The following is a 24542-nucleotide window of genomic DNA, read 5'->3' on the forward strand; positions in this document are numbered from 1 at the left end:
ACACTCGTGCAGTGTAGACAGCAGGCAGGTTTTTGCGCAAGAACTACTGTTCTTGCCCAAGAAGCTGCCAGTGTAGACATAGTCTAGGTGAAGAACTAAACTTGCATTTTAAATAAGTAAATCTTTGGCCTTTTTCCCTTGCAATTACAGTCTTAGCAATTGGTTTACAAATCAATTGCTAAGGATATTTAGAATTGTTTTTCTCCCCTTAAAAATTCACAGGAGAAGGTACTTTAAGGTACAGTCCCAGATTTTTCAGACCTCCTCCCTCCCAATCCTCCTCCACAGCTGCACTTCTGGCCACCAGAGATCCTATCACATCTTAGAATCATAGAATCATAGGACTGGAAGGGACCTCGAGAGGTTATCGAGTCCAGTCCCCAGCCCTCAAGGCAGGACCAAGCTCCGTCTACACCATCCCTGACAGATGTCTGTCTAACCTGTTCTTAAATATCTCCAGAGAGGGAGATTCCACCACCTCCTTGGCAATTTATTCCAATATTTGACAACCCTGACAGTTAGGAATTTTTTCCTAATGTCCAATCTAAACCTCCCTTGCTGCACTTTAAGCCCATTACTCCTTGTTCTGTCCTCAGAAACCAAGAGGAACAAATTTTCTCCTTCCTCCTTGTGACACCCTTTTAGATATTTGAAAACCGCTATCATGTCCCCCCTTAATCTTCTTTTTTCCAAACTAAACAAGCCCAGTTCATGAAGCCTGGCTTCATAGGTCATGTTCTCTAGACCTTTAATCATTCTTGTCGCTCTTCTCTGTACCCTTTCCAATTTCTCCACATCTTTCTTGAAATGTGGCGCCCAGAACTGGACACAGTACTCCAGCTGAGGCCTAACTAGTGCAGAGTAGAGCGGCAGAATGACTTCACGAGTTTTGCTTACAACACACCTGTTGATACAACCTAGAATCATATTTGCTTTTTTTGCAACAGCATCACACTGTTGACTCATATTCAACTTGTGGTCCACTATGACCCCTAGATCCCTTTCCGCCATGCTCCTTCCTAGACAGTCGCTTCCCATCTTGTATGTATGGAACTGATTGTTCCTTCCTAAGTGGAGCACTTTGCATTTCTCTTTATTAAACTTCATCCTGTTTACCTCTGACCATTTCTCTAACTTGCTAAGGTCATTTTGAATTATGTCCCTATCCTCCAAAGAAGTTGCAACCCCACCCAGTTTGGTATCATCTGCAAACTTAATAAGCGTACTCTCTATCCCAATATCTACATCATTGATGAAGATATTGAACAGATATTGAAATCTTGATTTCCTTAACTACAACTGTTCAGCAATAAGCCACAAAGCCCAACCTTTCCTGTCCATACTCTCTGTACATGAGAGAAACACTACTATGCTTAACCTACTCACTCATTCAGAAACCCTATTGTCTGCATACTTTCAGGTAACCATTTAGCCCAGATTCATTCTACAAACACTAGCTGAAAATCTCATTCTGCAATTCAGGCTATGCCCTTAGATATTCTACACAGAGCAGAAAAGGGAACTAACATGCAGGGAATGTATTACTTATTTTTAATCATTACAAACCTTTCAAAAGTAATGGAAGACTTGTGCCCAATAGTTACAGTACATGTGGTGAGTACACAGAGCAGAGTTAAGGGTATTAATGGAATCTTAGCTTAAAATTTCCTGAATCACAGGTGCTAAGATGCTTCAAATTAAAACATTCAGTGATGTGTTTGTTTTGTTAACATCTAGAGAGAGTTTCTGCTTTAACTGTGTCTTAATAGGCCATTTTTTTGGGAAATAAAACTAATGTTTGGAATCATCATGATTATATGATGGACTTTCTGATTTGCTTAGTGTTGTGACATCACTCAGACAAAACACTAACATGCACTTGTCTGTGCCAGAAGGTGTCCTTTATTCTTGTGTAATTCTTTCTATCTGTGCTGATAAGTTCTGAAAATCTTGGTACAGGAGACAAATTGGAAGAGAGTTTCTCTTCTTTAAACAGAAACGTCTATAACAGAGTGCAGGAAGAGATTTGATACCAGTCTAGGAGTACAAAGAACTAGGGATTTGTGTGAGCCAAAGCAGAAGATTCAGCAAGAAACAATACAATGGGTCTCCATCTTTTGTTCAGAAAGTAGAATGGGAGAAGTTAGTCAAGAAAATGGAACGTGGTGGAAACAGGCACAGTGCTACAGACTACGAATCAGAGCATTGCTGGCAAACAGTCACCTGCAAATGTCAATCCTGCAGTCAGTGTGAGTGCTGAAAGTTTCTCATAAGATCTATACTCTTAGACCCACATGTGATCCCACACAGAATGAATCCACACACATGTATCCAACATGAGTCCACCCAGGTACATGTTCTTAAACATTACACTCACATCCCCATCTGTAAACGTCACAGCGACTCCTGTTTACACCCCTGACAATGCCCACAAATGTTATCTAGATTTGTACCTAAACATTACACATTGACACGTTCCTGTCTATACATACATAATTGCATACATGCCAAACAGCCAGGTTCTCCCATACATGTACATACCATCAGTACGCAGACACGTAAAGTCCATTCTTCTAATCACTACACATACGTCCCAGGCATTTATTCCACTTGTACAATCACATTCACAAATTATCTTGTGTTCCCAAATTCCCACACATGTTCTCTGACATAGGCATACCATCATGTGCCCTTACAAATGCATGCATGCTGCACAAGTGCCTCACGTATGCACAAACACACCCGCACCCCATATCTGTTTATCCAGATACACGCACCACGTCATGTGCCCACACAGAAGTCAGCTCATACAATGCTCCACACACTATTGGACCCTGTTGGTGTAATAAGATATTCCGAGTCCTCCCCCTTCCCAATCTTCCTCTATGAAAATCCTACTGGACAATCTTGGGCATGGGTTGGAGTCTGAGATCCTCAGAGACACTGAGGGAAGGAGACCAAGCTGTGGAGAGCTCTTTGGAAAAGGAGAGTTGGCTACGGGATTGGAGAGAAGGTGGATATTATCCGTCTAGGCAGTGGACTCCAGCCCTGATTCAGATCCCACTGGGAGAGTCCTCACGCAGTACTATTCTCTGGCTGCAGCACCAGTTCTGGAGGGAGAGTGGAGAGCCCACAGTCCTGGGGAGGTGAAGAGGTGTGAATCAGTCCAACCCCAAATCAGAGTCAGACGATGACCTCTCCTCCGCCATCTCATGCACAGCATTCTCCAGAGGGGTGAGAGTGCCACCTGGAGTCATCCCCATTGGCTGGATGACTTGCTGTCTGTAATATGAGGGGAAAGAGCAGAGTCAGTCTGGCAAAAGGAGTTCCCAGGAGAAACTACATAATGTTACCGGAAGAACAAGGAGACTGGGGAACACTCATCACTGAGCACTCATGTCCTTCCCGAGAGACCTATTGGCACTTCCAGTTGGCAGCCAGGGAGAATGCTTTGTGGGTTACCTGTGCAGTAGAGGCCTGCTAGTTAAAGGAACAGGCCAGGTGCCAGCAATAACATCCCCAGGTACCTTTGGAAGGAGTAAACCCATGAAAAGAACAAGGGACTGATTTTCAGAAGTTCTGGGCATCCACAACTTACACTGAACTTCCCACCGCTGAAGATATTTCCACTTGCAAAGCTCCAAAAGGCAGCAGAGAGAATCCCACAGCCCAGCAAATCAAGTCCAGGAATGACTTGATTCCTCCTCTCAAGCAACCTGAAAAGCACCACCCTGCAGCAGGGCATGCTAGGGTCCCACAACTCCAGTCATGTTGGAATTAACAACTGGAGACTCCTGGAGCTGCCACTCTAAGCTCCTGCTACTTTGGTTGGATTCTAGACTCTGATGGGCATTCCTGGCCCCATCTAGAATAGCCCTGGGCAGAGGCAGGCAGTGCTTACTAGCTGAACCACTGTCATTAGTGGTTAGTGCTAATTCTAGCACCAGGATGAGTTTCTCTCTCCTTTTGACACGCACGTGCCGTCAGCATTAAATGAGCTGCCTTGCTGCCATTTTCTTTCCCATCTTGGTGCCTTTTGAACTCTCTAGGTAGATCTTGGATCCCTGTCTACAGTGCCTCTGAATGACGGATGAGTGCCTACTGGAGGAGGCTGTCCTGTAGGGAAAGGGAATTGGTGCCATTGGCTGCCATCTGTGTCTGAAATGCTACTTTCTACTAGTAGCCAGGCAGGGGCAATGCCACCCTCTGCTAGCAAGCGCCCAGGCTGAACTCTGGGGAGGTGACAACCTCCAGATGCACTGGGGGGCAGATAACATGTCTACGTGGCAGAGCCGCAGGCTGTGTCTACACTGCAGGGGTTTTCCAGGATACTGGAGGGATCCCAGGAAAACCCTGCCACGTCCAGGGAATGTGTTTGCTCTTCCGCTATTTTTTGTGAGGAATAAGGACTCCTCCAAAAGAGGAGGCTTTTCTGCCATTTGGCCCCACCAGAAAAGCCTCTTCTGAAAAAACAATTGGGAAAAAAAAAGCTATGCAAATTTTTCCAGTAAAAGAGTGTAGTCTAGACCAGCGGTGCACAGCCTGTCTTCCTGGGGGGTTGCAGCGCCGGGCTGGCCGCCATTTTATTTTCCCGGCTCTGTGCCTGACGTATGCACGGTGGGGGAAGTGGCAGGGGAGCAGACTGGCGCTTGAAATGAAAGGGGCCTCAACAAAATGTTTCAGTCGGATTTTTTTTTTTTTCCTCAACCAAAGTTTTCCCAGCCCTGGGGGTCATGAATGAAAAAAGGTTGAGCACCACTGGTCTAGACATAGCCTCAATCTGCTGCTGTCTCAACGACTTGGCTAGGGCCCCTGAATTCCTTTCACTGGGGTAACAGAATCCAGCTGTTAATGTATTCATATATTAAATCTTCCCTGCCATCACCCGGATCCCACCCCCCATGACTTTCCAGAGCCCTGGACAGCTACCAAATGCTCAATGCACGGAGGTGGGATTCCTCTCCTCCTCAAGGCATATGTTGTGTGCCCATTGAGACCATCCTACTGCATTGACCTGCCATAGTCATGTTTCTACGACAAACCTGGGTCTCTCCACTCCCAGTGTCTGACTGATACTAGCCGGCCTTTTTCTCCTAGTGCATTCCCATTGCATCCCCAAACCACACACATGCCCACTCTGTTATCTCTTCTGGTACCTGGACAGCTTGTCAAACATGTTAACCAGCTTCATGGCTTCATACTCCTTCTGCTCCTCGGTCATCCCTTCCATGGGGTTGGGGAGCTTCTCCTCCACACGCCCTGTCACTGGGTTAATGCTAAATGCGATGATGGGAGCAGGAAGTAGAGAAAAAGGGGAAGATAGAAAAGAGAAACTGGTTCACTGAAAATCAGGCTGTGTCTATGAGTCTACAATTGCCCAACAACAGAGTTGGCCACAGAGCACATGCACTCTCCTCCTTGGGATGCTAGCAGTGGTGGCATCACAAGGGACAGGTCATGCTCCACCGATCACACCAAACTCTCCTGAGGCAGGAGAGTCCTACCATGCCCTCCCCTCCTTCTTCAGCCACCGCAGTGAGAATATGTCCCCTTCTCGTCACTTCCTTCCAGTGGCCTCCATCTGTTGAGACTTTACATCAATCTTCTTCCACATACACGTGGTCCGTGGAATTCCAGAACTGGCCGACCAATGGCCTGATTTGACATAGCCAATCCTATATTCAATCAGAGCTCAGTAGGTCTGGAGAGCCCCCTCCATTCACCAGGTCATAGGGGACACTGCTAAGGACTGTGGAGGGGAGAGAGGAACGTGTTCATGTTGGCTAAAGACAGGGACCCAGCAGCTAGAGGTGGGGATGTCCTGAGCTCTAACCTCACTCTTACTGCACAGGCTCTCATATCTCCATGCCTCTCCTGAGAGCTGAGTGGATACTGGCACCCTAGCGATGGGGGACATTCCTGGAAGGGGGGAGCAGGAAACAGGTAATTTTTGGATGGAATGCCATCAAATGAATTTTGAGTAGCGAAGAGGAGAAAGTGGGTGAAGCCATGGGCACAGAGATGCAGGGAGAGGATGGGGAAGAGCTTAAAGGAACAGAGTGAGAAACATGGATAATGGGGTAGGAAGTGCACAGGGACAGGATGGGGAAAGTAGCTTGTGAGAAAGTAGCTGGGCATGGCGAAAGGGATTTGTGAGTGTGTAGGGAGGGACTGTGCAGGGAGGTGGTGGAGGAAAAGGGGTCCTTACTTGGGCTTAGCTTCCTTGTATTCCTCAGTGTCCGTGTCTTCATCCTCAGAATACTCTCCCTCTGCCCGCCCTCCTGCCATGAGGCCTCGTGCGGCCAGGAGCCCCGCTGCATTGCCGTACCCTGTGTACTTCACAAAGCGCGACACTGAGGGGAGAGAGACAGGAGAGTCAGCACATCCCCAGGCCGCCCACCAGCCAACCAGCCTTCCAGGGAAAGGCTGGGCTGGCTGAGAGAAAGTGACTGGTTTTAAACAAGAGGTCATGTGAAAGAGGCAGATGAGAAATGCAGCCTGTGGCACTGAGAGTCTTTACACTGCTCCTGAGTGCTCAAGCGGCAAGTTCAGCTCTGGGTCCTCCTCTCCCAGACAGAATCCCCAGGTACCACTCCTCAATCCTTCCCCTGGACTTTGTGACAGTGGAGCGGAGCGTAAAGCAAACGATACCAAATTTATTAGCTGTTTCCCCACACCTGGGGAGGGGCTGGACAATGGATCAGTGGAGCTACAGCCGCTGACAGCAGGTGTGACTATGGCCTAGCGTGTCTGTGAGGTGAGAAGAAGTGTCTCCTTGTAAAGTGTTTCATTAACCCCTAGCACTGCTCATCTATATGACGTGTCTATGAGGTGGGAAGGCAACTTTGCCTTCCCCATAGTGCATTCCTATACTACCTCCCCTAAGTACCGATTGTCTGGGCAGTGAGTCTGAGGGGTGGCAAGGTGCATCCTCTAGCTTCTGAAGGTCTGGTGTGGTGTAAGCTCTAATTGGCTTTTACCAGAAACTGGATTCCATGTCCTGCCGCTCTGGCACTCAGGCCCCAGAGACTCTCATCCATCCCCCAGCGCTTCCGTTACTCACCACTCTCCTTGCAGAGCACAAAGAGGAACTCGGCCGCACAGTGCTTCACGTCGGTGTCAATGTGCGTCATCAGACGCACGAGCTTGTTCCGCAGCAAGTTCCCCACCTCAGGGCGATTCTTCACATCCCGCAGCGGAGGCAGCACCTGCAAAGCCACAGCAAGAGGGATGAGGCTGGAACCGTGCAGAGATTTCCAGAGCACCTTTGTGCCACAATGCACTTTACAAATGACTGCACTACTGGGAAGGCAGCAAGTGTGCAGGCAGACATGGCAGATATTGTGGTGCTCATAGCCTTGGAGATCAGAATCGATATATGGAGGTAGAAGGGTGTCTGTTGTAGTAAAGTGAGGGCCTGAAACAAAAGCCCATGTAGCACAGGCCTGGTTTGAGGCCTGAGGCCTAGCTAACTATGGACAACACTTGACTACTATAAAGCAAAGCTAAGCTGTAAACAAAAGGCAGGCCTTTGCTCACAGAACTTGGCACGAACAGGGCAGAGAGTGCAAAACACTAATTGGTAATAGGCCCAGGTGTAGAACAGTCATTGGTACTGGTCATAGGTTGAAAGCACGTTCCAAAAGGATGGTACCACCAACTCATTAAAAAAGACCTTGGTACCCACACTCCCCACAGATACAGACACAGGTTCAGGAAAGGCTCTAAAATAACGGCATGATGGATAGAGATGTTCTAATCGAATTACAAGGTTCACAGTGATGGGTGGTATCTAAATAGCATTAGAGGGTGGTCTTTGGGGGCTCTCTTGGGGTCTGCTGTGGTGACTAACTGCACAAGTCCACCTGGCACACATCATTGTGCACACATGCATGCAGCCTTCTGGTTATCATCATCGAGGGAGCTAGAGACCAGTCAGGACACCACACCGGTAAATCCTACTACATCAGTGACCTTACTACATCTGTCTGCAGGCTGATGGTATCCATAAAGTTTGTGTTAGTCTCCCGGCTCAGAGGAATCAGGAGTTAGTATCATCTGGATTCTCGCTATGCCAGCATAGTACCTTAGCTTTGAGGAACTTCCTCGTCTGGCGGTGGACACGGGCACTCTCTGTCAGCAGGTTCAGCACAGGAGTTAGTGTCTCCTTCAGTTTGTGACCCTGTGAAAGAAACAACAGATCATCACAAGCTCATGTCATTCTCATTGTCTAGTTCCTAGCTGAGACAGATCACGAGATACGTAGAAAGAGATGAGGATGGGGGATTCCAGTTCTCTACCACGGCAGTGTTCCCACTGTACAGTACTCAAAGCTGGCAGCCTCTTTGCATTTGCTGTATGGCACAGGACTGCCAGAAACACACTGGAACTCAGGCGTGACAGCAGAAAGAGCTGGGAAGTCATGCAGCCCCCCCCGAGAAAAACTCTCAGACTATCTCTGGAGATTGAAGACCACACACAATGTTCTTCTGCGTTGGTGACTTGTTAACGGATTTCCTTCATATAACACCTTTCTGTCAAAAAAAGACTGAGTACTTAACATGATTTTATTTTTGGCTTCAGGGAAAACTCAGATTACGATGCTGGAGTAAAAAGCCCAGGAATTTGAGGGGGAGGGTGGTATTAATCCATATGATCTGCCTCAATGGAGCCCATAAAAACTCCACCAACTTGCCACCTCAAAGTGAGAGCAGTGACAATCAGTCTTCAGACCTGCTGAGTTAGTCATGGAAAAGAAACAGCTAACCAGTAACTGAACACTGTCATATCCAAACAGCTGACTACCATACCCGTTAATTAACCAGTTCCAGGTCTTCCAATTCAACCAGCTGTTTCAGCACCCCGCTAAGTATCCCTCTCCCAGTCAGTCAGTTAACCAACACCCATCCAACCAATCTTACTATATAAACAGACAATAAATCTATTACTTTTTAATCAATAAGTTAACCACCCTACCGTCCAGTCAACCAGTAAACATACTCAAACACCAACCATAATGTTTTTGCCTCTCTCAAGAAAATATCTGTTACTGCTTCTATTCACGGTATAGCTACAAATGACTCTGGTGAATTCCAAACCAGCTATCACTTGCTGACATTCCTGCGGTCTCCTTGGGAGGTGTGTTTGGGTTTTTAATGGAGAAATCAGCACTGCTAAGGAGGGTGAAAGGGAAGGTACTGCATAGAAAGATGAATCAGCTGAACAGCATCTCTACTTACCCGGTCGAGTCTTCGCTCTAGGAAATCCAGCAGGACACTGACTGCATCCATGTTGACGCCCATGTACTCAAGCGAGCCTGGCCGTACTTTCGGGGTCAGCAGAACATCCAGACACATGAGCGGGAGGTTTCCCAAGAGGTTAACTGTGTGGCTGAACATACAGGGAGAGGAGGAACCAAGAGACATCCAGGCTCTGTGTTAATGTAGATCCTTTTACTCTCCAAGAAGCAAGTTTGTTTCTAACTTTTAGCAATATGAAGAGCTGATGGGTAAGATCAAAAACCATCATTTGCTGGAACCTGCAAGTGGACTCTTCTACAATCAAACCAATCAGAGGATGCACACACAAAGGTCAAATGTGACCTGATTTGGGCAAGTCTCTCAGCTTTCTCTCTAACAATTGTTAATGTCAATTGCACAACATATGACAATTGCACAATATGACTCAGGATAGAGATGTTAGTGCAGTTGTTTAAACTGGTAACCAATAAGCATGAGCAGAGGCAGCAGGTGAGAGCCACGGGACAGCAGCCAGCTCCCTGGGAGTATGGTGACAGGCAAGAACTAGTGCACACCAACAGCTGGCTCCTGGTGTGCACCAGCTCCCAGGGAGCCAGCTGCTGCCCTGTGCTGCTGCCTCTGATACAGGATGGCTTAGACAGTAGCACCTTCTCCTGTGGGCCAGAAGGTTATGTGGGTTCAAATCTTATGCCAGGACAATGATCTTCACCTGTGAAATTCTTCTGTCCGGTCCTCTCCATCAGCTGAAATCATCAGGCAGTGACGCAGGAGAGCACCCAGGCGTCGGTACAGAGCAGCATCTTCCTGGCCCCAAAAGAGAGAACAAAAAACCTGATTATGAAAGGGAACCACATATCTGCAGTCCCTGAAATTCTGGAGTCTGGTGTCTGCTCTGCCTCTCTATTGCTGTTCTGGTAACAGAACACTTCTTTACACTGAGGTCAGGTTCACATTAGACCTGGAAGGTTGAGTTAAGGCATGCAAATGCTCCCATTGGCCTCCTTTACTCCTCATGACTGCCAGGAGTACTGGCGCCGACCAGAGCTGCCCTGTGTTCGATTTAGTGCATCTTAATTAGACCCACTAAATCAAACGCCAGAAGATTGATCTCTGGTGCACAAGTGAAGATGTGGCCTAATACTGAGAACAATAAAATCTTGTTAAAGTGGAGTCAGAGGACTAACACACAAATCATGGAAATGTCCCCAGAATTCTCTTTCTGCTTCCAGCCCCACCCACATACTTGATCATTCTTTATATTGCTCCATATCCCTTCCAAGTTCTCCATCATGCTCCGGGGCCTAGCTAACTCCCAAGAGTTAGCCATCTGCAAACTCCATCTCATCCACTAGCTATTATAAAAGGCAGAAAAGGGCCGTGCCTTGGCTCTCCCGAAAGGAGAATTACATGAACGTTCTTCCCTCTTCTGGCACAGAAAATTTATTTTTAGTCATAAGAAAGTTTACAAAAATTCAGCGGTTTTTAAATGCTACAATTTGTTATGTGTTAACACTGGATAGGGCTGAGATAACAGAGTTGTCATCAAACTGTTCTAGAAACAAAGGCTGCTTCTGTTCCTACACATGTGTATAAAATATGGAGATATACCTATCTCATAGAGAGAGAAGAGACCTTGAGAGGTCATTGAGTCCAGTCCCCTACTGTCAGGGCAGAACCAAGTACCATCCTTGACAGATTATCCCTAGATGGCCACCTCAAAGATTGAACTCACAACCCTGGGTTTGGCAGGCTAACACTCAAACCACTGAGCTATCTCTCCCCCTGCAGTATGTAACTGAGTTCACAGACTGGTGGATGTACCAAGAACAGACATCACAGGAAGGAGTTACTTAGTGACTTCTGGGAAACTTACCTCATCCACCTCTCTCTTGCTGGAGTCAAACGTGATGTTGAAGAGCACCTTAAGGATCTCCATGGCACGCTCTGTCTCCTGGCGTGGCAGGGGTAGGGGAGGGCTCCCCTCACTGGCTACTTCATGGGGGTCCAGCCATTTTACCCCTAGTGTCAGCTCCAGGGTGTCTGTCATCAGGCTGATGCCCCTGAGCTCCTGGGCCAGCTGCTGCCGGATGTCCACCCTCAGTGCCGTCAGCAGGAACACAAGTCGCAGGTCAAAAAACTTGACCTCGTGGGACAGGTTCTTCTCGTTGTAGAGCTTGATGCGCTCTGTGAGTCCCACCACTAGCCGGGCCTCAGCTGTCAGCTCCTGTGCCCTAGGACTGCTGAAGACGATGTTGCAGAGGCATTTGAGGGCCTCCAGGATCACATCCAGGTCTGGGACCTCCCGAATGAGCTCCTCTGAGTAATCAATGCCAGCATGTCTGGCCAGGGTCTGCAAGCCTTCTCTGGTGGTAAAGGGGTCAAGGCAGCTTTTGTCCCGGGACAGGATGCGGATGCTTTCCAAACATGTGACTTGGCAGGAGGGCTGGAGCTCTCTCTCCAGGAACTTGATCAGCAGCTGGGCCATTTTCTGGAGGAGTAGGAAGGGAAAAAATGAAGACACAGCAAACAGTGCCTTAGCGTGCTGACCCATCAACAGCTGTTCTCACAAGTGGGCACTGTGTAACATACTGTGCTGAAACAGATAAGTGAGATAGAGATGAGTCTAGCACAGAGTTCAGATCAAGATATGAGCTTTCCGAAGCTCATGGGCAGTGTTCCCTCTAAGCTGAGCAGCAGCACAGCTTCACAGGTAATGAATCAATCCCGCCCAGTCAAAGGCTCAGGGTGCATGGAGCTCATCGACTGGGTGGGGCTGTGAAGCTGTGTTGCCCTTAGAGAGAACACAGCTCATGGATATTTGGCTCTAGTGTGTTGGTTCTGACCCACTTCTAGCACTAATGCATGGAGAGAAATACAGAATATGGGGGGGTAGCTGTAAAGAGAGTCTCTAGGGCAGACAGCGGATGGTACTGGGGGTGGAGGCGCAGGCTGAAGGCACTGAGGGAAGGATAATACGAGGTTAAGGGAAGGAAGGGGAATCTAGCTGGGAGGAGAAGAGGGTGGAAAGAAGGGAAAAGGTCTCACAAGATATATAGTAGAATATCACTAATTCTCACTCATAACAGGAAACTCATTGGCCCTGGTTCCCTGCTGGGATAAACTGGGAGAGCTCCCCCAGTACTGATTTACACCAATTGAGGTTCTGTCCCCATTGCGAACTGCTGATAACTTGCAGACCAGCGAGTTTAAGAAAACAAACAGCAAAAGAGCAAAGGCAATGCATCATACAACCCTGTGCAGTGTAGCTTCAATGCATAACAACACTTCAGATGACCCTAATGTTCTGCATATGTTGTCTGAGTAATGATGCCACAAGGATGACTACAGCTCACTCGCTGCCATTCAATCTGTGATGAAATGTGAGGGTGAGACAGCCAGCTGCCATAGGAGTGAATTTGGGAGACTGTGGCTCAGTGAAGTATGATATGAATCAGGGGCGTTTTGCTGTAAATGTTAAGCCTTTCTGGAGATGATCTGAAGTGAACTGAATGAGGAGGGGGCCTTGCAGAGATCGCCTGTATGAAGAATAATGATCATTTCTTGCTTTGTTGCCAGATAAGCACTCCAAAGTCAGGGTCCTTCTACCACCCCAAAAGAATGGTTTTTGATGACATTCTTGAAGCAGTTGAATTTATTTTATATTGTATATGTTAAAGGATATAAAAACCTTTATGAAAAACACCCTCCTCCCACCCCTCCTGACAAATAGTGTAGTATCAAAAACTTCACAGAGATCAGCTGGGCCTCTCCGTAATTGCTCTCCACCAAGTAGCTGAAGTCTGCATTGGTCCAGTGGTCTGTCCTAGTTTAAGGCAGGGTGATGTAACACAGGGCTGCCTCTGGTTGATCAGATTGCTCCTTTAAAAGCTCCTTGCCACAGGATTCACTGTTGCTTACTGATACCAAATCCAAGGGTATTTGCCATATTTCTTACCCCCCCGACTATGTACGGAACACTTCTGTGTGTAGACACAATAGACGTTTCCATCATCTGAGAGAGACCATAGTACATTTCTCCACTGTAGATAAAGGCCTCAGTGTGTCTATGCAGGTGCAGATTGTTTTTCTGGCTACCTGAGTGGTGGCAGAGGTATACCTCTGTGTATACCAGATTCTGCAGGCCACACTCAACTCTGGGATAATTCCAATGACTGCAGTGGAGTGACAGAAGGCATGAATGTGGTCTGTGTCAGTAGTGGTGGCAAGCATTTTTCTGTATGGTATGTCTGTTTAGATGCTGTGTGTGTGGCCGTGTGTACATGCATGCACACGGTGGGCATTTGTCTATGTGAGGGGTAGTGGCAGGAGCGTGGTCATGTGTGTATCAAAACTCAGAGTAGAGAGTGTGCCAGCAATAGAGACTCAGAGACAAGAGTGATTTTCTATTCCCATGGCTGAAACACGAGAGTATAAAAGGCCATTTCTTCAAATCAAGAACCATAAAAGACATCTTACGACAGAGCATTGAGCAATACCATGCCTGGCCCTGGGGAACAAGGAGAGGAACAGCAGATGTGGCATCTCATGCTATGCAGAATCTGCTCCTAGATCTGGAATGGACACTGTTGACAAACTGAGTCAGGGGACCACTGTTCTAACCTAGTGCTCTTCCACATATGACCTAAATCCCAATAAGAAGGCACATGTCACTTGGGGGAGGTTTTCTGTCTTTCACCAAGCCCTTTGGCATTCACTGCTCTGCATTCAGGTATCTCTGCGTGGCCATAGTAAGAAACAAAAGACATACTTTCCTCGCCTCCCGCTCTTCATCTTCAAAGGTGAAACACTGAGATTTCTGTGAAAACAAACCAGAAATTATCAGCTGCAAGAGGCAAAATACAGAGAGAAAAAAAATTGCTCTATGGTATACAAGGAAATGGTTCAGGGACAGCCATTGGGCTGCTTCTACCCAGCCATACACACAATATGAGGCCTAAAGGCCAGTAATTGAACTGAAACACAGCAATGAAAGAAGAAGTCATTCTTCCTGAAGAGTAGAGCCAACCCATGGAACTCACTGCTGCAGGAAATCAGTATGGCAATGTTTATAAGAGAATGTTACAAAGATTTAAGGTATTTACATAAAACAGAACATAAGTAGCTGAAGTCACTAAGAAACCAGGTAAAAAGTTAACAGAAATCAGGATTTGCCTGGAAAGTTCAGAAAATCATTTCTCCCGACACATTAACTAGACACATTATGGGGAGTGTCACCTTCCTCTGAAGTATCATGTAAAAGCCACTAAAAGAGGCAAGACACTGAGCTAGATGGGTCAATGGTCTTAGCCAGGGTTCCCAAACTTTTTGATACGGGGACCAGTAAATCCATTCACGAGCTTTGGGAGGACAGGTAACATTCGTTTGCATATTTGTATATTCATTAAGCAAATGATGAATATTCAAATAAGTTGTTTCTGGTCCTCCCAAAGCCCCCAGTGCCAGCATTAGCAAAGCTTTTGATACAGTCACCTACAATATTCTTGCCAGCAAGTTAAGGGAATATGGATTGGATAAATGGACTGTAAGATGGATAGAAAGCTGGCTAGACCAGTGTTTCCCAAACTTTTTACTTTAGTTGGAACCAGGTTTTTTTTAGTACTGTTTTTTGCAGCCCAAAAATATAAACACATATTAAAAAAAGAATGAAGATGAATAAATTTTCAGTGTTTCACCTGGCTGCATCCTCCACCCAGCCTGGGCCAGGGCTTGGGGAACCCGGCATCACATGGGCACTCCAGGAGGCGGGAGAAGGAGCAGACTGGGGGTAGGGTATCTGGCTAGGAGGGAGGGTGTAAGGAGGGGTAGGGTTGCCAGGTGTCCAGTTTTGTACTGGACAGTCTGGTATTTGAGGGTTCTGTCAAGGAAACAAATTGAGAAAGTACCAGACATATGAAATGTCCGGTATTTTCTAATTAGCTAAGTTTTATTATTATTAGGTGTATCAGACTGTAGCTGCGAACTGTCTGGCTGGTAGATGTGCTCATGCTGCGTGAGTGTGTCTACCAGTCAGGCAGTTTGCAACTACTCGAGGGAGGCTATGGGGGAGGGGGGGAGAAATGGAATCCCTGGGGTCGGACTCACTCGTGTGCCTGGGTCAGTCCCACTTCCCGCCGACCGATTTGCTGCCCCTCCCCCCCGCTTCTCCTCCCAATCTCCCCCGTCCAGCCCTGCCTCCAGCGGCTGGTTCTCCCATTCTCCTCCTTATAATCTCCCCTGTCCAGGCCCCCCCGTCCCCCGTCCAACTCTGCTTCCGCTGCCCGCCTGCCCCGATCTCCGCTGGACAGCCCCACTGCCCCCAACCCCGCTTCCACCAGCCGCCCGCCCCTCCCCCTGATCTCTGCCAGACAGCACCGCTGCCCCCAACTCTGCTTCCCGATGGCCAGTTTCCCCACACACACACCTCCTCCCAGCCCGCCCCGCCCACTCCCCTCCTGGCAGCCACGCTGAGGCCCGGTATTTTTTTCCTGCGGCCCAGAATGGGCTGCGGCCCATAGTTTGGGAAACGCTGGTCTTAGCCTGTATGATGGTTCCTTGTTCTTATATACATAGGAGACAGTTCTGTGTCATAAAACGTTACCCAGGGTTACATAGGCTCAAGGAGCCAACCCACAGGCACTCCACATGTTTCCACTCAAATTTAAAACAATGGAAGTGGGGGGTGGGTCACATCAACTGGATATAGCATTACAAGCCCTTTATACATGGTTGCAATTAGGGTCCAATCCAAGAGCTGATGAAGTAAATGAAAAGACTCCCATTGAATGTAAGGCACTTTGCATCAGGCCCCTATATCCTGGAGTTTGCATTACATTTTATATGACCACTTACATACTCAAACTATTCTCCACTCATTCTTCTGCTCCATGTCATCTGCCCTCCTTCTGTTTTCTGGATGTACAAGAACACATTTTCCACCACTCATGCCTGAGGTTTTTTCTTGCATCTTCCATCCTAGGTTGTCTAACAACCATAGTGACCCAGGGTGGTTCCTGGTGTGGGATCCCGCAGCAGGGTTAGCTCTTAATACATTTAAAAAGTTGGTGCGCATCAAGGGAGACTCCATGGCTATGTCTACACTGGCATGATTTTCCGGAAATGCTTTTAACGGAAAAGTTTTCAGTTAAAAGCATTTTCGGAAAAGCGCGTCTAGATTGGCAGGATGCTTTTCCGCAAATGCACTTTTTGCGGAAAAGCCTCCGTGGCCAATCTAGATGCGCTTTTCCGCAAAAAAGCCCCAATTGCCATTTTCGCGATCGGGGCTTTTTTGCAGAAAACAAATCTCTGCTGTCTGCACTGGCCCTTTTGCGCAAAAGTTTTTCGGAAAAAGACTTTTGCCCGAACGGGAGCAGCACAGTATTTCTGCAAAAGCACTGACAATCTTACATGACATCATCAGTGCTTTTGCGGAAATTTAAGCAGCCAGTGTAGACAGCTGGCAAGTTTTTCTGCAAAAGCAGACTTTTCCGCAAACTTGCCAGTCTAGACACAGCCCATGTGATCTGGGACAACTGATTCCCGGCTTGTGCCGGGTCCCCTCTGCTGCACTTCTGCTTTTTAAATGCATTAAGAGTGGGGGGCAGAGTTCCCCTGCTTATCAACTAATCGTCTAGTTCAGGGGTCTCCAAACTACGGCCCGCGGGCCGGATGCGGCCCGCGAGGCCCTCTCATCCGGCCCGTGGAGACTGTGACGGGGAAGAAACTCCCCGCACTAACAGCCCCTCCCCTGGAGAAGCGCCGAGCGGCGCAGCGCCGCGGAGCTGGGGCGGGGAAGAAACTCCCCACACTGACAGCCCCTCCCCCGGAGAAGCGCCGAGCGGCGCAGCGCAGCGGAGCCCAGGGGAAAGCCCACGGGGAGGGGAGCGAGGGCGCACAGCCGCAGGCGCGGCAGGCGAGGAAGGCGGCAGGACCCAGGAGGAGAAGGGGCAGGGACGCCAGGGTAAGCGGCACGCCCCGTGCGTGCCGGCTCAAAAGGGGGAGGGGCCGGAAGGACAGGGGCGGCCGGCACTCACTTTCTTTTGGGCAGGCAGCCAGGAGAGGGAAGCCGGAGGAGCCAGCGGGACGGAGGAGGGACTCTGGACCCGCGCAGCCCTTGCCCTGGGCAGCGAGACTCGCCCTGCGGACCGACGGCCGAGCCCGGGCTCTGCGCGTCTCTCACAGCAAGAGGGGTTGGGACTTGGCGTGGACAATTGCTCCCTATTGGCCAGTGCGTTCTTATCCTATTGGCTAGCTCTCTCATGAGGTCTCTAGTGGGCTGGGCTCTATTTTGGCATCCAGGAAACAATTTCACCATTCACACTAATACAGGTGTTCATGTGTAGTGTATCAATGTGTTATTAAATAATAACTGAATAAAATAATATTAAATAAATAATTAAAAACAACATCCATGTTTTGATTGTTTTTTATTTGGACCTCAAGTGTGTAGTCGGCCCCCGAACTGCTGTTTGATAGTTAATGCGGCCCTCGGGCTGAAAAGTTTGGAGACCCCTGGTCTAGTTGATGGAAATTCCACTGACTACTTGATTAGTTGATTAAACTAAATTTAACATCCCTACTTAGCACTAGTGCTAGTTCTCTTTCCTGGCCTGTCAGGTGGTTCAGGTTTTCAATAAGCAAGTTTAGAAATTTGCCAGTGTGTCCAAGAGGGTCTCGGTTTCTGGTTGCATGGCAATTTTAACACACAATAGACCTCTTTATTGTCGAAGTCTTGTGTTTTTTTCTGTAAGGCAGCTGAAGGCAGCAGTATTATTATAAAGGCTAAGATGGCAATGGATCATCAGAATTCCATTCACAACACACCTGCTACAGCATGTGGTGGTGCATTTAAACCACATACAATAGGCAGCATGGAAGCAGCTAATTTCATTCTACGACCTTTCCATTCTTCTCCTGACCCTACAATTTTATATCTCAAAAGTTCCTCTTCCTTCTTACTCCTGATGATTCTGTGCTTTTTTTTTTTAACTGAGTGGCAGGCAAACAGACAGAATGTATGTATTTTATTCCCCATCTGGAGCCTCCTATCATACTCACGTCATCTCTTGCTCCTCTATTGCTTCGACCTTATCAATTAACCTGATGTTACACTCTCTTCCACATCTGGCTTTTTTCAAATGCTGTCCCTACATTCCCTCACAAGCAGGTTAACTTCATTTATACACCTAGTCAAAATTACAGGTACTGTTGCTTTGATGCTTTCCCATCTCTGTAGCTCCAGTCAAGCCCTCTACGCTACTCAAAACTCTCTCAAGACATTCCCTTCTTCTCAACTCACTTTTTGATAAAGATTCCAAGGAAACCGAGTTCTAACTTTTTGAAGCTGGGGCACTGGGCCAGATCCCAAGGTGTTACGAAATGGGGGGTTGGGTGGGTATGACAGTGGTGGCTTTCTACCTCTACCCCTACTCTTGAAGGCAGAAGGCGACTGTTTTGGTCCCTGGCGCAAATTAGAACAGATTGAGAGTTGCTCTAAGGCCAGGCTAGTCATTCCAAAACTGCAAAGCTTCCTCTCTGCTGGCATACCCACTGCCCCTGGAAGGTGTTATCAAGAACATGTGATGCAGTAGAGTTGCCTATGCAGACTTCATGCCACCCAAGGATTCCCCTATGCAAAGGGAATCCTCAGCTACCCTGTCAGAGCAACAGTCTTCCCTTTGCCCACCTGGGGATCTACAGAGAGGATGAAACAGGAGCTGAGAATCTGACTTTACATCTTCTAATTGCCTGCAAAGGACTATGTAAAAATACAGTGCTGCATGTTAATAAGGAATAATAAAAAGCTACTAGCGGGCACTGCTTTGTTTACCTAAAAGGTCCATAGCTACTGAGCCTCACGGCTCCCACTGACTCCGGTTTGCCATTTCCAGCCAAGAGGAGCCACAATGCTCAGTGGCCATGGACCCTTTAGGTAAAATAAGTGGCACGGGCCCGCTAGCAGCTTTCCCAAATCAGGCTCACGGCCCACTATGAGAAACACTGCTCTATAGTTTTGATTTTCAAATAATTGGTTAGTTATTTTAGCCTAGTACTGTGTATAACACACATCTAACTCCCTGTCTGACCAACTGACTTATTTTAAAAGACTACAATACAGTAGTAGAGAAGTTAGTGTGTGATCCAGGTATACTGTGTGTCCATCTATATCAGTACCCAGTTATGCCCCAAATCATGCACGTATTGCTCATCCATTCTTTTTTATTGATACGTAGTGCTCACTACTGCACTGTTTCACCCATGCACTCTCTAGTCTATCTAGATATTATGTGGTTCTCGTTACAATAGTATCTGAGCGTGTCAATTATTTACCACATGTTCTTTAGACACAAATGGTTAGCATATGAAAACATTCCCCCTCTCTATAGGTTCTTGTAGCTGTGCATTACTACTCTGAGTCACTTTGTAATGGAAATCGTTTTAAATGACATATCAACGATCAACAAGGATCTCATGTCAACTTTACCATACACTGCAGAGTTTTCGGGTGCATTGTTTAGAAAATGTTTTCATCTGGTCTTTGGTATCATTCACATAGTCTCTCAATAATACAGGGCCAAATCTAACACCATGTCTCCACTTACTGGGAGATCAACACTCTGGCGATCTATCTTCCAGGGTTCAATTTATCGGGTCTAGTAGCTGGAATTGTGTACCTTAAGCTGACCTACAAATGGGGCCTACGATTTTTCCAGGGTGATTATATGTAATTTAGAACCTATCAACATGTAAAAATAGTTCAAATTGTTCCTTCCAATATATATCTTCTTCCACTGATCCACAGTGACTTTCTATTACCTCCATGTTTCTCGATTGCCTACTGGCATCTGATTCAATATCCTCCAAAGTCAGTTATAGGCTTGCCAGGGGGGATCTGGCCTGTTGTGGGGTCCCTCGGGAATTTCTGACATGCTTTTGCAGCCTTGAGTGACTACATACATTTCTGTCATCTGCAAATCTGGCCTCCTCCATTGTTCACAACATCCTTTATAAATACAATTGAATTGTTCAACATGAATTCTTCACTCACCCTAATGTTAACTCCCTTTCATGCCCACATGTTAAAAAGAATATGTCTGGGGCAGGAATCTCCCTTCCTCTTAAGACTGACACAAAGACATTGCCTCCACTTCTCTGTAATGTCTTATCCTCCTCAAATGTTCCTTTTGCTCCCTGGGGGTCTAGCTGACTTGCCAACTCTCTCCCAGGCTTCCTGTGTCCAACAGACTCTAAAAAAAAGGCTTGGTATTTGTTCTGCTATGTTTAGCAATTTGCTCTTCATGTTTCCTTTGAGCGTCTTAATTTCTCTTTTATTTCATCTGCCACGAACTGTATTATTTCTGCTGTATGTCACTTTTATGGGGTTTTGCTGTCTCTTCATTGAGACTTTCACTGGATTAAAATTGCCCAGCCGGAACAGATGTAACACGCACATTTTTTTCCTGGAAAAAGACACTTGTGCAACAATATTTGCAGCTTTCTCTGCTCGCTTTCCACCTACTTCAGCGTGATGCAGAATGAGTCATTTTGCTCTGCTGGGCCAAATTCATCCCTAAGGTAGCTCTTTTGAAGTGAATTTCACCTGCACTGGCTTATTAGCTCCTGAGCTGAAAATGTCATGTGTGTCTATTCTAAAGGGGCAACCCCTTTGTGCAATGTTTTGAAACATTCCCAAGCTAATAGCAGCAATTACTCAGTCCTACCAGTTTTCTTCTTTTCACACCCTATTTTTTATTCCTTTTGCCATCAACTTTCAGATGAAGCATATGTGGCAAATCCCTACCGTTAACATGCTCCCTTCATTATTTGTAGTTGTGAACCATAATAATTCTACTACATCCATAGCTTGCTCCCTAGGCCTCAGATGTTACCTCCTAATCTTCCTTTACCATAAAGGTCTCTTCCTTGCTATCTCTTTAGTCCCTGCGTCTTCATTCATTTCTCTGACATGTTTCCCTTGTACCCTTGATGCTAAAAATCTGAGCTGAGTGCTTCACTTCCAATACACAAGGGAAGCAGGATGGGGAGATGTTTACTAAATGCTCAGGATCAGTCACTGTCAAAACATACATGCAGGAATCACTGATGCTACAAATACAAAATGTAGCTGCTAAGCAGGTTAATGGCACTTTTATTGAAGTGACACACAGGCAGATGTAGGTAGAGGAGACAGACAGGGACAGCTGGCTGGCAAGAAATCCCACAGCATGGCTTCCCCAGCCAACCTGCTGCCAGACACGTAAACATGGAAGCTGAGCACTGGCACAGGCCTAGCACAAACCCAACACTCACCTCCTGGTTGTAGATCTGCAGCACCTTGAGGATAGCATCTTGTTCTCCATTTTCCACAGTCTCTACCACATTCTTGAGTTCCATTGCCCCGGCAGGTTGGACAGGGACTGGAACGCTATGGGGTGGAGTGGGCAGGCTTGCAGCGTTGCTGGATAATTACCCGGATAATTACGGATGCACAGGGACCTTGACACACAGACCACAGGAAGGAAGAGGGGAGGAGCAGAGAGAGAAAAGCAAGTGAAATGGCTCACTCTATTACAGCCAAAGGGCAGAGCAGATGGATGACCCCAATAAAACCAGGCGCTAACTCCTTCTCTTCTTCTCTCCCTTTAATCCTCTCTCTCCCTCTCTTTACTTTCCAATGTTTAATAAACACCCTCCCACCAACGCACTTAGGAAACCCCCCTCCCTTCCTCAGTGGGAAGATTAACACAGAACAGATAACTGCAGCTCCCTGCAGCCCTCCCCTTCCACCCACTGTCCTGATTTCTGTTCCTGCACAGCAAAAACCCAGAAATTTCTTTGTGGAATAAAAGAGATGCACAAGAGAGCAAGACAGACAGACAAGCCCCATGCAGGCTGGGTTAAGGTGGAGCTGTCCTTTAAGGTGGCACGAAGAAGTCCGTCAACTGAAAGCACTTTAATTTTGTTTTGTTTGTTTACGAAAGAATCTAGCACTCTGAGGCATCTGTGTAGGTCTGTAACTGGGGAAGATGAATATGCCAAATGCATTATAAAAATGCCTGGCTTGATGGATAAAAGGCCACTGTTGTCCAACATAGGGGCAGCGGGCTTCTATCATTCCTGACACGAATGTGTTTTACAATTATAGTAAATAATTAGATGTGCATTTATATGCCAATAATACTCATAGATTCTTTGGGGCTAGGCATTTGGCTGGTTGTAAAGCACTTTGTTGACGGACAGCGCTGAGAGAGATTGTTAATATACTACACTATTGAATATGATTCCATAAGGCTGTGTAGGGTAATATTTTCTATAGCTAGATTTCAATTCTGCACTAAATATTGAGGGTGTAAATCCCCCAATAAAGCCAAGGTCTTGAGACAAGTCCCATACACCTCTCTCCCCACCCCAATTCAGAAGCTCCACCTGAAACTCATTGCGTGGTGGGCACCAATTCTATGGCACTGTCACAATAAAGTTTAAGGGTGCCTACTGGCTGCCCAGCATGATGCTCCCCCTGAAGTTTGCAAGCTACTAGGACGGCTGAGGAAGACAGAGAGGAACACAGCTCTCAAAACCACAATAAAACCCCAAACTCCTCAAAAGAGATCCCATGGAAATGTAGACATTAAAGCTGAAAAAGGCAGCTCATCTCTAATCCACCCCCTTTGGGCCAATACAGGATTGTTCACGACAATGTACTTTCCTTCCAACTCCAAGCTTCTAGCACTTCCCATGGGACTAGAACACTTCTCTCAAACCTCGCTATTTGGATTTTGTTCCTGTTTTTCATCTTGCATTTTTCTGTTTAACTCATGAGAAGTTCTCCCCACCCAATACCAGTCTCTTTTTGATGCCCACATCCACCAAAAATGTATAGATGCTGGTCTTTGTGCTGCTCCCTCTAGTTCCAATTCTGCACCAATTACACCTGAACTTAACTTTAGTTCTGTGAGCAGTCCTTTCAAATCAACTGGACTCCTAAAAATTCTGCATGGGGGTAATGCCTTTGCAGGTTCAGGGCCTGTAGTCATACACATTTCTGTCTTTTCATCTTTCATAGTAAATCAGTCTTTACAGAAATCCTCATCAATTTGGAAGGACAGGATGGGACAAATGATAACTAATTTGCTAAAAGTAGAGACCGTACCTCTTCAATACTGAGGGATGGTCACAGAAGCAAAATGTCCTGAAACAATTAACAATAACTATTATAACAGTTTTCAGAGGGGTAGCCCTGTTAGTCTGTAATTTAAAAAAACAACAGCAGTTCTGTGGCCCCTAAGAGACTAACAAATAGATTATACCATGGCAATAATTATCAGATTAGCTTTATTTTAAACGATAAAACGTTGCTAAACTGGTTAAAACAGCTCTACCTTCCAGAGTAAAGAAAAGGAGTGTAAACAAATAGTAGGAGCTAATAGATGTTACATAGAAAATATAATAAGCACATTACCTTTACTTTAGTTTTCCTTGCTTAGGTTTCTTGCTTTATTTCCTGAACACTGCAGCTTGTCTCTCCCCCATCTCTCCAATGTAAGCGATTTGTGCAGGCAGCTGCTTTGTTTAAAAAAAGCTGGATTTTGCAAGCTCGAACGCTGGCCGGCCGGCTCAGGGTGGAATGTGATAGCATTTACCCTGTCGGGATGCTGTTCCCAGGGTTCAGGGATGGGGCACCAACTGGGGAAGGTCTTAATCTCTCTTCCCGCCTCCCCACTGTCCAAGGGTGGAGGGAAAGAGTCTATGTAACTCATACGGAAGTTAGGACCGTGCTGACATCCGACAACCGATTCAGAATGGGGGTGGGGATTGCAACAGGTCGGAGAGAGAAGACGATACAGTAGTACAGACAAAAGAAACGCTGTATTACTGGAGGTTTGGAAATCGGGGGAGGGGCAGAGATAGCTTCCTGCGATCAGCCATAAGAATTTTCAACAACGGATGCAATATGGAAATATTTTAGGTGCTGATCATCCACCCTTCTCTGGCAGGATTAATGACAAAGAAAAATCGTCTCCTCTCCATTGTCTGGTGGGAGTCAGATGAAAGAAATTCTTAGAGCAAAATAATTAAGCGGGGCTGGGCAAACCTGTTCTTTGACTATGTTTTTCTCCTATTGTTTTTTTAAAATATTTCATTGAATTTTGTGTAATATTTAAGCTGTTAAGTATAAAATAGCAAACATAGAAATAAGAAGGAATGTGCTAAATGTCACTGCCCAATCGCTGTTTTTCGGTTCCATCCCTTCTGGCTAGCTGTTCATTCTTGGTGCTCCAGTTGTGT

General features: G+C 46.7%; 1 protein-coding gene across 2 annotated transcripts; it reads right to left on the reverse strand.

Annotated features, from left to right (window-relative positions):
- Positions 1-1528: 1528 nt before the first annotated feature.
- On the reverse strand, positions 1529-24057 carry RIC8A (RIC8 guanine nucleotide exchange factor A). Of its 2 annotated transcripts, none has more exons than XM_075928363.1 (11): positions 23716-24057; positions 21567-21752; positions 14029-14076; positions 11133-11748; positions 9970-10069; positions 9240-9390; positions 8087-8182; positions 7064-7208; positions 6209-6353; positions 5157-5276; positions 1529-3282 (listed from the first exon to the last, which is right to left on the reverse strand). In XM_075928363.1, exons 2-11 carry the CDS (start codon positions 21648-21650, stop codon positions 3162-3164), a joined length of 1626 nt encoding a protein of 541 aa, XP_075784478.1. In that variant the 5' UTR covers positions 21651-21752; positions 23716-24057; the 3' UTR covers positions 1529-3161. The 2 variants fall into 2 exon arrangements, with proteins under 2 accessions (XP_075784478.1, XP_075784479.1); XM_075928364.1 differs by having other exon boundaries at positions 9970-10064; positions 11134-11748; positions 23716-24055.
- Positions 24058-24542: the final 485 nt, after the last annotated feature.

The sequence above is a fragment of the Pelodiscus sinensis genome, chromosome 4, assembly GCF_049634645.1.
Source record: "Pelodiscus sinensis isolate JC-2024 chromosome 4, ASM4963464v1, whole genome shotgun sequence".
NCBI classification, from domain to species: Eukaryota; Metazoa; Chordata; order Testudines; family Trionychidae; genus Pelodiscus; species Pelodiscus sinensis.